At 41.2% G+C, this 13420-nt stretch overlaps 1 protein-coding gene across 4 annotated transcripts in view; it reads left to right on the top strand.

The window, feature by feature from the left end:
* Positions 1-13027, top strand: part of LOC141765507 (NT-3 growth factor receptor-like) — a 258306-nt gene extending 245279 nt beyond the window's left edge. For all 4 annotated transcript variants that reach the window (XM_074631527.1, XM_074631525.1, XM_074631528.1 and 1 more), the window contains one exon: positions 5880-13027. In XM_074631527.1, the coding sequence (XP_074487628.1) occupies positions 5880-6065 (186 nt within the window). In that variant the 3' untranslated portion in view covers positions 6066-13027. The remainder of the gene's footprint in view (positions 1-5879) is intronic.
* Positions 13028-13420: the final 393 nt, after the last annotated feature.

Raw genomic sequence — 13420 nt, 5'->3', positions numbered from 1 at the left:
TCTTCTAGTAATTCGAGGTCTCGCCTATTTTCACCGCAAGTCTCACAGCAACAACAGCCAGTGAAAGTTATCTTTTGACTGTATATTGACATCATATCCGCAAAATTACTACACTTTCAATGTCTGTATCTGTAGAAGCAACGACGTGTTGTACCAGCAACATGTGACGCACGTGTCAATTTCCGCTCAAGTCTTTGCAAAATCGAACTACTTAGTTAGGTTTAGGAATAGATCGACTTGGTTAGGCTTAGGCAACAAACTACTTAGTTAGGTGTAGGAAAAGATCGCGGTTTGACTTAAAATAACACCAGAAGTGCTGTGACAAGTACAGAAGTTATGTGACAAATGAATCAACTTTGACACCGCGACGTCTTCCCTATGTGGCAATCACCGGTCTCTATACTTCCTGGTTAACAATAAGGTTGATTACATACAAATTCATTTCGTGCTGACTGATTTGTGTCTATGTACACAAATTAATACATTAGATTTTGTGAATATTTCACAAACTGTTGTGCGACTGGGCTGTTTGGTAGGGGAGAGGGAGACACACCTGGAGGAGATCTGCACTCTAATAGATAGAGCAGATAGAATAGAGTGGTGCAGGAGTGAGTCGTATAACCCAGAAATCAGTCTGAAGAGATCATCATCACGCCGACTCGTCCTCTTTTACAGCCTTGTTGTGTATACTTGCGCTAATGTGGTGAAGTTCGTTTATAGCCTACCGTTAGCTTTTTACCTCTGGCGATTACATTCACACTTTAAAAAATCATAGAAGTGGTGTTCATTTGTGAAGATAATCATGCTGAACGAAACGTGCAAGTATCATAAACGTGTGTTTGCCAGCGTTATTTTTTTTGCAATAATCCAAAACCCAATGGAAAAATCCCATTGTCTTTTTTTTCCCCCCCGAGGGAACCAGGGTGATGCTAACTTCCTGTTGGCCTACAAAAAATACGTCATCCCTGGTGCACTCTGTGAGTGCACTTTTCTGGTATAAAAATCTCAGTGGATTCCGTTAATCCAATAGCAGAGATGCTCGTTCTTCACTTGCACAGTAAACTGAACAGCACACTGAAGGCACAAAATATCACAGATGTCTTCATATTGTGGCCCCAAGAATGTCTTTCTCATTGGTCTGCCTCTATGTGTCTAAATTCCCCTTTTTTGTCAGTTGTATTGATTTCACAATGGAAATCTGGAAAGATGGATTCACCTCAGTGATCTCAGAAAAGAGTGCATGTGTCTATGTCTCATATATTCAGTTTAACTGCAGAACTGCACTTTGGAAAGGTGATATTGCAGCAGTTGTCATATCCATTATACCCCAGAGAGTGAAGAAATGCTTTCATTGGACAGGACACACATGGTCTATTTTTCAAAAGCAGACAGGGCGAATCTTCTTGCTTTTTCTTTTTTTTTCCATGCAAAAGTTGACCAAAGTGCAGAACAGTTAAACATCAAAACAACTCAATAAAACAATAAGACCAACTTAAAACCAACAGGATATTAAAATAATAAGAGCGTTAAGACCAATAGGAAAGGAAAAATAATTAAAATAGGCGACGTTCATGCCGAGCCAAAAGACAAGGATTAAAAATGCGTTTTGAGGTTTGATTTAAAAACAGGCAGTGTGGGGGACATTATTTAAATAATATCCAGGGGTGTGGCTGGAATGAAGATACTAGAATATTTCACTCAATTATAAGGGAAATTCCTTGTATATAAATGTACTTAGATATACGTAAAAAGTGTGTGAGTAAGTCATAACATACTCACCACTCTGCTGCTATGACTTTCTTCATATCAGAAATACAGTTTTCATTCACTTTTTGCTTCTACTTCGCCATCCTTTTCATTGCAGTTGACCACTGTCAATGAAAATTAACACTTCCTGCAAATGTTTCAAGCGAGGGAATGTGCCCTTTGAGCCACTGGAAGGCTTTTTAATGTGAAACACCTGTGCCAGGATTGTTGAGCTTCATTGACAGTATCTTCATAGTGAACAACAAAATCAAGGCCAACGTATACGCAACTGAAAATAAGTTGTGATTTTTATTCAAGATAGAAAGTGCGAGCAGCATCGTGGCAACAGAGTGGTGACATGACTCTGTTGTGATGCGGTTGGTGTTGTGGATATGAACATTATACTGAATCCGTTAACAAACAGCATCAACAGCAAATCAAAGCAGATCATAAAGCATATAGACATTACTAAGTTATGATTAAACATACCAATATAACTGAGTTTAGCTCTGTTATGTTATGTTTATATATTAGGGATGCACCGATACCACTTTTTTTCAAATCGAGTATGAGTACAACTACTTACATTTGGGTACTCGCCGATACCGATTACAGATACGAGTACTTCTCTGTGCCAAAACACCCTCGTTAACAGCCAGCTGGAGGATGTGAGTGACACACGGCAGGCTGGGAAGTCCCGCATACGAGGCGGTGCGCCGCGACCGGCTCTAGGTCGGCTTGGAAAGGCTCGGGGTGAAGGTGGCTCACGTCCGCAGCTTTACAGCGCTCCCCGCACGGACCTCGCCGCACCGTGACGGGGCTCCCTGCTCCCGGTGCGACTGTCGACCGGGGTGGACTGTCCTCAGTGCGCCCAAACTGCGTCGTGCCGCGGACCACGTAGAAGGCGCCAGGGGTCTGTGGCGATGTCGGAAACCCACCCAACCCGTCTTGAAACACGGACCAAGGAGTCTATTGCACGCGCGAGTCAGAGGGTGCAAGCAAAACACCATGGCACAATGAAAGTCAGGGCCGGCGTGTGCCGCCTGAGGTGGGATCCCGGCCCAGCGGGGTCGAGCGCACTACCGGCCCATCTCGCCCGCACAATCGGGGAGGTGGAGCGTGAGGACCAGAAAGATGGTGACGAGAGGTTAACGTCATGCCGCTGTAAAGCGGTGTCGGTGCCGTTGTGTCGGAGCCATTTTGCGAGTACGAGTACATGAGCACAGTATCGGACCCGATACCCGATACCCGATACTGGTATCGGGTATCGGTGCATCCCTAGTATATATCCTTTAAAAGTAATAAAGAGACACTGATCCAAATGAAAAGACTATTTAATGTAGAACGGTCATGGCTGAGACCTGATCCATTTAATCAGGTCAGTGTCTGTGCCTCACTAATATCAAATCATTTTATTATGTTAATGTTACATGTTAATATGTTAATACATGTCTTGTCGTATGCCACAGTCACCTTGGTTTGCTTCTAGCCACCACCTGCAATCATTCACCAAACAACTCAATGCAAAATCCAAAAGCTCGCCAATCACCAAGACTTCATCATTATAACCTTGCAACACATCTTTTTTCCTCACCTCATCCATGGTCCCCATTATAGCCATATCCTGTACAGACATCCTCCGAATTTTGGGCTGTAGTTTCTTCTAATCTGCCCTTTGAATAAACCACCTAGTAAGCCTGGATGAGAACATCTCTGACAAAAGGTTGCAGATCAGACCTCATAAATAGCAGTATTTAATGGGAGAGTCGGTTTTCAAACCATAAGAGGTAAAAGATAAAACATCACATTTCATCATATTGTATAGTTTTGACAAATAATCTGCAACATTTGGACTATTATGTAGGTTGTATTTCTATTCCTATTTTTCCATGTGGAAAGTGCCAGTGAGGCTTTTTAAATGACTGCACAGAGGAAAACAAAGAGGAAATGAAGCTCTTGCAAAAAGTGCTGAGCATAAGGAAAGTATAATAGACCCTCTGTGACAGCAGGGAGCAACAGATATGACTGAGTGAGTTAAAGATCCAAGCAGGAATACAGTGAGTTTACTTGCACTCAATGTGGATTTCATCACTGCCATGTCAATTTCCGCTCATTACATGCAAAACTGCTTTGTTAGGAATAGGAAAAGATCATGGTTAGGGTTAGAATAACTACGGAAGTGGCGTAATTTAATTATGGAAGCTACTTGACAAATAGGACAACATTGACTTCTGGTTTCACACGGGACACATTAAGCCCTGTTCAGACCTGGTGTTAACACGCGTCCTCAGTGATCGGATCACAAGTGGACAGCTCTAAGTAGTAGTAGGTGTGAACCCACTCAATACGCATTGAGGACGCATTGAGATCGGATCTTTCAGACACATTCAGAGGTGGTCTGGGCCACATATGACCACGTTCTTTTAGCAGTGTGTAGTGAATGTGTCCTGGGCCACATTAAGGACCGTCTACTCGTCTGATGTCCCGCTGGGATTCGCGGGATCACCGCGCCCCTCAGGTGAATAAACAGGCAGACACGGGCGCTTGTCAGCATGGAAATGGTGCTCTACTGTATTCTGTCGGTACAACTGTATTTTATTAAAATGTATCTTGTCTATAGGCTACATATTTACAGACTGGGAACAGGAAGTGCATTATTATCACATTGTTGGAGATGTGTCGGTGTTTTTGTCCTGCTGCTTTGCGCGGAGCTGACACCCTACCGCCCGCCTGTTCCCTGTCCTCCCCGGCTCTCTGGAGCTCTGTACCTCGCTGTTGTCTGGCAAAAGCAGCGGTGCCGGCGGCATAGAGGTCCCCGGGGACTACCGGTACAATAACCTTCTATTTTGATGTTAATACAATGTACCAGAATTCACGAATATGTAGGATATTACTACTGACATTCATGTAATATTACGTCACAACGGCTGCTGTATTAGCCGTGTGTTTACTACGTGTTTATTTGCATATAGAGCGGGGAAGAGAGATCGGATCACAAGTGACCACTCAAGACGCATTCTAATGCCAGGTGTGAACAGACATACTTAAAGCTGTCCACTTGTGATCCGATCACTGAGGACGCATGTTAATACCAGGTCTGAACAGGGCCAAAGAGCCTCCTGGGCCCACTCATCCACTCGAACCTCCCCCCCAGCAGTGCATGTATATACTGCTTGAATACACTTCAATGATCAATTTGATTCAATGACTCATTTCAACTAGGATTGTTTTTACAAACAATGGTAATGACACAAAAATGTACACAAAGTGGCTTTACACAAATAATTTTTTATATTATATTTGAAAATACATTTGACTGATATTGAAGTTTTGGCGTCTCCTAATGCACCTGCCACTGGCTTAAAGGTCCCATATTGTAAAAAGTGAGATTTTCATGTCTTTTACATTATAAAGCAGGTTTAAGTGCTATATAAATACTGTTAAACTATCAAAACACTCAATATACGGAGAAATACACACAGCCCGTATTTAGAAATTGTGCGTTTGAAACAAGCCGTTAGGATTTCTGTCCATTTGTGATGTCACAAATATACAATATTTAGACCATGACACAGTTTTAAACGTAAACATTCTAAATCTGTCCCAGTTTATTTCCGGTTGCAGTGTTTGTAAATAACATCAGCTGACAGGAAGTAAACATGGACCCAAACTGTTGCCTGGCAACACAATTCCGTTGCAATTCCATTGAAATGCGCTAAAACGAAGCGTTTCACACAGAGGGTAAATGCAGGTATATTCAGGCAGAAAGTATGAGGAAAATAAAGTTTTTTTTTAACACTACAGCATGTAAACATGTTCTAGTAGAAAAACAAAATACAAAACGAATTGAAAATGAGCACGATATGGGACCTTTAAGAGAATGGATATCGAAGTGCTGTGTGAAAAACAGTAGTTTTATCACATTCCCTTCCTCGATTGGCACATCCTGACTACTGTACAGTGACTACATCTTCCGTCTGTGTGACGCCCCTAGTGTGCGTTACGCGTATCAATCATCACAGCCAGTATGTGTTGTACTTTACGTGTAATGTATAATTGCATAACCAACGCTTTTTGTGAACAAGGCGATATGTTATGTCTTGTTTAACGCTGTTGTCTCTCTGTCTTGCCAGGTGATCGAGTGCATTACTCAGGGCCGGGTACTGGAGCGCCCCAGGCTCGGTCCCAAGGAAGTCTACGATATGATGCTGGGCTGCTGGCAGAGGGAGCCGCAACAGCGCCTCAATATTAAAGACATTCAGAAGATGCTGTTTACGATGATGAAAGCCACACCGGTCTATCTGGACATACTGGGATAGGAATGGATACAAGGGGGAAAGGAATTGGATGTATTTTAGGTCGGACTAAATCTTCACTGGAATAGGAATGAGTACACTGGATCAGAGGGGAAATGGATCACCTTGGAGCTTGGAGATCGCAGCATAGTCTGTGATGGAACCATGTGAATTGGGATTTGGAATGGACTGTACCGTGCATCAAACTGCCCGACATATAAAGGATTGGGATGAACAAACTAAAGTGGAGTAATGGTTGTTAAACTGGATTTGAACTGGATTACATTGAATTGCATCACAGTATAATCAAAGGAAATGTCTTTGGACCTTACCTAAATGGTTGGGTCTAGGCTTGTTAGGTCCAGTCTTGCTCCTTTTCGGAATGAACTCATGACTAAAAAAGACTTGACTATGAAGATCGGATGCATCAAACTGGACTATACTGGATTAACCTGATTGAATTGGTCTGGTGTGGTTTCATTTTCTTATCCGGATAATTTAGGCACCGTCATTTCCTAGCCTACGTGTCCTCATCTCATCCTGTCTAAATCAGTGCAGTTTTTGGTTCTATCTCGATGAAAGCCTGACCTAACCTGGTAGAATCTGGCTCGGATTGGCTATATTTCAAATATCCTGCCCTAAATTATATTGACCTCACCCTAACGTGGTTTTATCTGTGTCCCTCGGTAAATCAGGCATGGGTTGGTTTTTGGTTCAATTTAAGCTAGGTTTCACAAACCCTAAATTGTAGCCATCTCAATTTGCTAGGCCTTATTTGGCTTGTATTTTTGGCCTGGTCCTCACACAGTAAAGCATCCTCGACTTCCACTGTGTAATATAGAAGTTCAGGAGAAGGACCTGCACAGAGTAATCTAAAGAAATCTCTGTGCTTTTTAAAGAAATGGATGTTTGTGTGTTCCAGGATAACTTACCCAGGCTTGCTATTCATTCTTGGCCAGACTGGACTCAATGCCCCTGGAAGATCTTGAAGTACTAAGCATGTCTGTTAAGTAAATCTGTTAGGGTTAAAATCCTATTTAATGACTACTTTTGGGGGAGGGGGGGAGACATTTGTCTGCTTCGGATGAAATGTTTTATTCCAAAATGATGATCACAATGTTTGATGGGTAGTAAAACCACGGAGAGAGCAACTGAAGTGCTGCATCATTTCATTTTGGGACCTTTTTTTGGAATGACTACTCCTGAAACCAGCAGCATTGTCGTGGTTGTGACCGGAATTATCCTGATACAAACGTCAAAGAAAGAGACTAAAATGCTAAACCACCACATTCTAGACAGCAATCAGTAAAAAGGACCAGGCGGTTCTGGCTTAGCGTTAAAGGGAATGCGCTGTTCACATGACCCCATCCATCAGGACAGGTTTCATTTTTCCAACACTGTTCATTGAAAAATCGAGGGAGTGGGTCAACAAGAAAGGACAAACGTGCATAGATCAAAAGTGTCACGTGCAGCAGCCGCTGTGTTCTTAAGTGCTAGTTCAATGTCAGCACGCTTCAGTGTTTCCATCTGCAAAGCCTTCATAGATATTATACCTTCTAGTCCTGGACTCACTGAGCTCTTCACTTACTGCAAGACCCTGACCAGACCTTCCAATCCTGAGCCTGGAAGTGTGGCCTGAGTGACTGTCTGTCGCCATTGAGATGGACCTAAGTGCCTCGTAATTCTTTCTAAACACTGGGAACTCAAAAAAAAAAAAAAAATAGTCTTTCAAAATAAGAGCACTTTTACATTTTGTTTACCTGCTTACAAAATGTACACTAGCTGTAAACCTTCCTCATTTTTCTTACAAACTTTCAGCACACTATGTATTGCAAAAACTCAAAAACAGGAATAAAATGATGAAAATGATACAGAAAAAAATAAAAAAATAACCCCTGGGGGAAAAGCAAAAACTAATGAGAAAAAAAAAAGCTTTTTTGTACCCTTTGCAGCTTGACGAGAACATTGAACTACCCAAGGTGAACAAAATACATATTCTATATATTTTTATTTATTTGTATTTTAAAATCAAAGAGTGGACCTCTGCCATGCTCCAAAGCCATTGGAATATTCTGCCACTGGGTAGGAAAGGAACTGATCACCACTAAACGATAAACAATTGGCTGGGAGGAAGCCTTCAAGGATTACTTAAAAGAAGCCTTTCTGTGTAGTGTTATACATACCTGGATCCACTCTGACGTCAGCGAGCAACAGCAGCAACAGGAAGTGTGAACTGAAATGATAACGGAGCTACCAGTCAATGAACAAAATCTTTTTAAAAAGAATGTACATACTTGTAAATCTCTCCGTCTTGAGATATGTTAACTTATTTCCTTTTTCTGGAGTTTGATTATTTTTTAGCTTCTTGGTGTGTTGTTATATGGTTCAGTGAAAGCCAATAGATATTTTGATAATATTTCTTTCTAGTTGTAATTACTGTTATTATTTACTTCATTTTAGTCACATAATGTCTTTTCAACATTTTAACATAGATAATCTGCATTTAAATCATTTCTGTTCATTGTTCTTTGTTAGTTGCTCATTTGATGATAAATCAGGACAGTAGAGGAAAGATGTAAAATTATTGGGCCAGAGTTTTTATTAATCTGCTCAGAGTGCAAGTAGTGTTCTATGATCAGAACATGGTCACCAGGACATTCTTCAATTTCTAAGGGGAACAGTTAAACATTTGGGGATTTTACTTTGCCATTTGGGGATTTTACTTTGCCATTCATCACTCTGAGTCGGATTCAAAGATTTGTGTCATCTCTGTGTGTCCGCTAAATGGTGTGTTTAGCCTATTCAGGATAAAGTGTGGAACCAAGGGGGAACTGTTAGCCTATAGCTCCCACAAAGGTGAAGAAAATCATAGATCTTCAAACTATTCTGAATCTGTCTTCTCAACTAACTGGGAATGGGTTGTACGAGAAGCTAGCGACATTTGTCAAAAATGTTGGAACTGTTTCAGAAATATTATTCAACATCTGTCTTTTATTTTGGCCGTTTTGGCCTTTCTCTGTAACTGTAATCATTTAATACACTGTACTTTGTTCACGTTTCTCTCTCTCTCTCTCTCTCTCTCTCTCTCATTCTCTCTCTCTCTTTCAATATATATATATGCTGTATGTATATATACATATGTCTACATGTCTCTCCATCCTTGCATACTTTTTTGAGATTTGCTCTTGCAGGTGACTGATACATATTTTTGATTTAATCTTACCAGTAATGACAAATCAGGGCATGTGGTCGTTAGCTAGACACGGTTTGATATTCTGTCAAAGGCAAAGACATTGGATCAGTGATCAAATACTGAGTTTAGCATTGGGTGTCTGACAAGGCCTATGGAAAGGCAGCTGGGTCATTGGCGGACATGGGTCTTGGGTTATGGGGGTATAACACATGCGCAGTGTAACTGAAGCTGCGGTCGTGCGTTGCGATTGGCTCAATTTCGGCGAGTGCAGGCCAGATTTTACTGCACATGTGTTATACCCATAAATATATGACGCGTTGATGACGCATGATCCATACTCCTTTCCATAGGCCTTGGTCTCTGAGCCCTATTTTCCAGCTGACGTCTTGAAACAATCAGTAAAATCTATCAGTCTTTACTCAATGACACAAACCAGCAATCAAAAGGGCAGCGCTCCGTCCATTAGCTTGACACACGAAACCCACACTAAACTATAGATGAGTCAACTTAATGGCAAAATGGCAAACATTTGCTAATTTTTTTTTTTTTTTTTAGCTAAATTATAGCCAATAACTGTATTAATGTGTCATCTGTGTATGGGGTCATAAGGCCACAGGTTGAGAAGACTAGGAAAGGTTTAGCATGGTCTGATAGCTGTGATATATCTTCATGTAAAACCACTGTCATACTACTCAGTGTACTGTACCGTTTGATTGTCATGTATCTGATGTTGTCTCAGAACTAGTTACTCAAAAGTGCTCAAATAATTTAACTCCAAATTTTCACCTGGCATTTAAGTTGTAATGGAGATGAAAATGTATTAAGATTGAACACCTGTGCTGCCTGTGGAGATAGTATGGGTAAATCAGATTCCAATTTGTGTGCAGCCTCGGGTTTTTACTGAATTACACGGTCATGTACAAATTATGACCACAATGCCAGGATGAAAAAGGGCCAAAGTTATCTTACAGCTTGTGTAAACCTCGCCCAGAGTGTGAACGTCTTTCCTTCTAAGCCCTTTCAAGAACTGCAGTGTGATACCATTATTAGTGTAATTAAAAGTGGCTGTTTTCTGATTTAACTGTAACCATATTAAACGGCAATATTCCACAAGTATGATGAATATATTTATGAAGATGGGAGTTTTAGCAGGCACGGTAGCTCTTCGGTTCTATGTGCAACAAGACGTGGCCTCTTTGTCTTTCACACTACTGAAAAAAACTGTTGTGCATAAAAGAATGTGAAAACACCATGTGGTGGATCATGGGATATACATACAGTACATTGCATCTCTCTCTCACTGTGAATGTTTTTTTTTTTTTTTTTTGTCTGGATGTCCTCCAGGAAGTCAGGTTTCACCCCGAAAGATATGTCAGACATACGTTAGACTGGCCAGGCCTTCATTTTCCTCCAGATGCGCTGCAGACTGAACGTGATGCAACAATTTGGTTTTGCATTTTTCCCAAGAATTTGTCAGCTGGAGGGTTTTTGTAATTCATATTTAGAGAGATTTATATTTGCAGAAAATCCTACAGTGGTTACCATGGAAAATTCTCATTTCATTTCACAGACTCCACGTTTCACATTTAGGCTGCACTGTAAGCCTGTAATGTAAAGTCCCAGCTGTGGTATCAGCCTCAGTCACACAGTGAGGCTTTAATAGAGGAGTGTCTCATCCTCAATGGGTTTGAAGCAGCAAATCAACCCTTTCCTTTGTCAAATTAAATTGTGCTGTCGGTACCGCATGGTGGAAGGGACAAATTAGTAATTAAAATGGCAGTAGTCAGTATATTTTTTGCATCATTGGGCAAAAATTCCATAATAACCTTTCAGCATATTGTAATTCAAGTGTTCTGAGAGATAACTAGACTTCTGCTCCTCCTCATGGCTCTGTTTTCAAAAAATCTAGCCCGTGACGGGAGACTTTGACCAATCACAGGTCATTTCATAGAGAGAGCGTTCCTATTGGCTGTGCTCTGGTCATGTGACCAGAACTTGGCGTTCCTTCAACAGATTTTTACAATGGCATCCGCGTCACAAACTTTCTCATTTTACAGCTAAACCGTACACTACAAGATGATTCTGAAAACATTTGAGGAGAGAAATAGGCATTAACCTAACAGAATATTGATTCATATTTGATCAGCGCTGCCTAGTTTGACCGTTTGGTCGGAGTTCGTGAGTGATTTACAGCCGGCTCTCATAGACGGCAGATGGACAGCAGACCTCAGATCAGCTCTTACTGCTTGTTCTCCTCCGGTCTGTGAAATCTTGCAGATGCCGTTAGGAGAACTGTAGGACACAGAGGAACATGACTTTTTTCATGTTACCTGTTTCATGTACTACTGTCACCATATAGCAACCGTTTTATAAAAATAACTTTTTATTCTCCCCTACTTCAGCTTTAAGAGTAAAATCTATTCTGAGAACCTCCACTGTTCAGACTCACCAATATTGTTGTCTGTCATCCCTGTGATATTTTTTGGTATAGTAAAACCTGACAAACCTGATGATTAGAAATGGCTTTAGCTAAAGAAAGAAGAAAAACATCACCATCCATTTTATTTTTTCAGATTTTTTATTGATTAACAGCTGTTGAGACATTCAGGGCTCTTAAAAATCACATTTATGACCAAGTACATATAAATGTGTCCCAGTATAAAAGCCCCTCTAAATGCACAGCATCATATTGGTTAATTACCCAGGTCACAATTTAGATCCAGTGCCACATTCAGGGCCAATGCAGGAAGTAATGTGCCCCTCCCTGTAGTGAGTCGGTGTAGTGTGTAGTGTACAAAATGTTTGTATTGAAAGGAATCCAGGCATTTGCTGAATCGTTCAATATCACCGTTCTGTCTGGCACGAGGGGTTAATGTTATGCTGACGTATTCTTTCTTGTGGCCAAATAGGAAGGATAGAATACCGGCATCCCATAATCTACTATTTGCCAGTAAATTGTCAGGATGTAATCTCTGTGAGTTGAGGCCCGATGGTGAACCCACTATAGATTTGAGAAGGTTTAGCCTACTGAGGCCTTCGGGACATTAAATGAGGCAGCCAAGCCAGGAACCACCACCACCACCAACCTGTCCAGTTTTCTGGTTTCACCTGTTTACAGCGGACCTGACGCGTGTTCGGCACCTCAGGACACTTTTCTAAAGCACTAGCAGCGTAGTACATGCAAGCTTCCTGGAGGACAAAATCAGTGTGCAAAACACCTTAAACTCTCAAATATTCTAATCAGACTCATCGTGCTGCTAAATGAGTCCTGTATGATCACAGCTTTAAACTTTCATTGAGAGTCTCAGCCGTTCACTACTTCTAACGGCATTAGGGTGAGGAGAAATACTTCTTGTTTTTTTCTCTCTGTTGGCTCATGACGTCACATTTATACGTTTTTTTCCAGCATCATTGTTCTTTCTCTCTCTTTTCCCATGCTATTTATTCTATCTATCCTGCTCATGTACTCTTGCACCCCCCCCCCCCCTTTTCTCTCAAGCATTTCCCTGCATCATGTTTCCCATGCAAAGTATTTAAGCTAAATATGTTAAAACCATCATTAATCAATAATAAATCAGTGTCTTTCTCTTCTGCTCTCTCTCTCTCTCTCTCTCTCTCTCTCTCTCTCTCTGGGTAACGTGTTGTATATCTGTCTCCATACTATCATTTATAACTATGTATTAGAATAATTTGACAACTTGTATAATGCCTTTTTAAAAAGCTGAGATGTGGTGAACTTTTAAAGTGTCTCTGTGTATGATTCTGACTCATTAAAAGTTACTTCATCTTTGAATAGTTGTTGTCTTCTTGTTCTCTCCTTCTTTGTCTTTTCCTTCAACCACCACTTCGCCAGGTAACGTTAGAGGAATGTCTTTATTTCTGAATACAGATTACCCAATTCCACTGTTAATTTGATCTATCAATTATTGATATACAATTATTAGTACAGGCACAAACGAGCCAGAGGCAGTGGAGAGCATGGCTGGGAGGCAGACGTTTGGCAGATGAGGCAGGAGGAGCAGGGGCTGGAGTCAGGCTGTAGGAAAACAGGTTTAAAGCAGGCAACAGGCTACTGACAGAACAGTAGAAACAGCGGCTGGAAACGTAACTGACTGTGAGAACAGTACCATGTTCTGGTGTTGTGGTGGAGTCTGAACCGGGTCTTTATAGCAGGGCTAATGATGAT

The sequence above is a fragment of the Sebastes fasciatus genome, chromosome 4 (assembly GCF_043250625.1).
Source record: "Sebastes fasciatus isolate fSebFas1 chromosome 4, fSebFas1.pri, whole genome shotgun sequence".
NCBI classification, from domain to species: domain Eukaryota; kingdom Metazoa; phylum Chordata; class Actinopteri; order Perciformes; family Sebastidae; genus Sebastes; species Sebastes fasciatus.
This window is presented reverse-complemented; position numbering and strand designations above follow the sequence as displayed.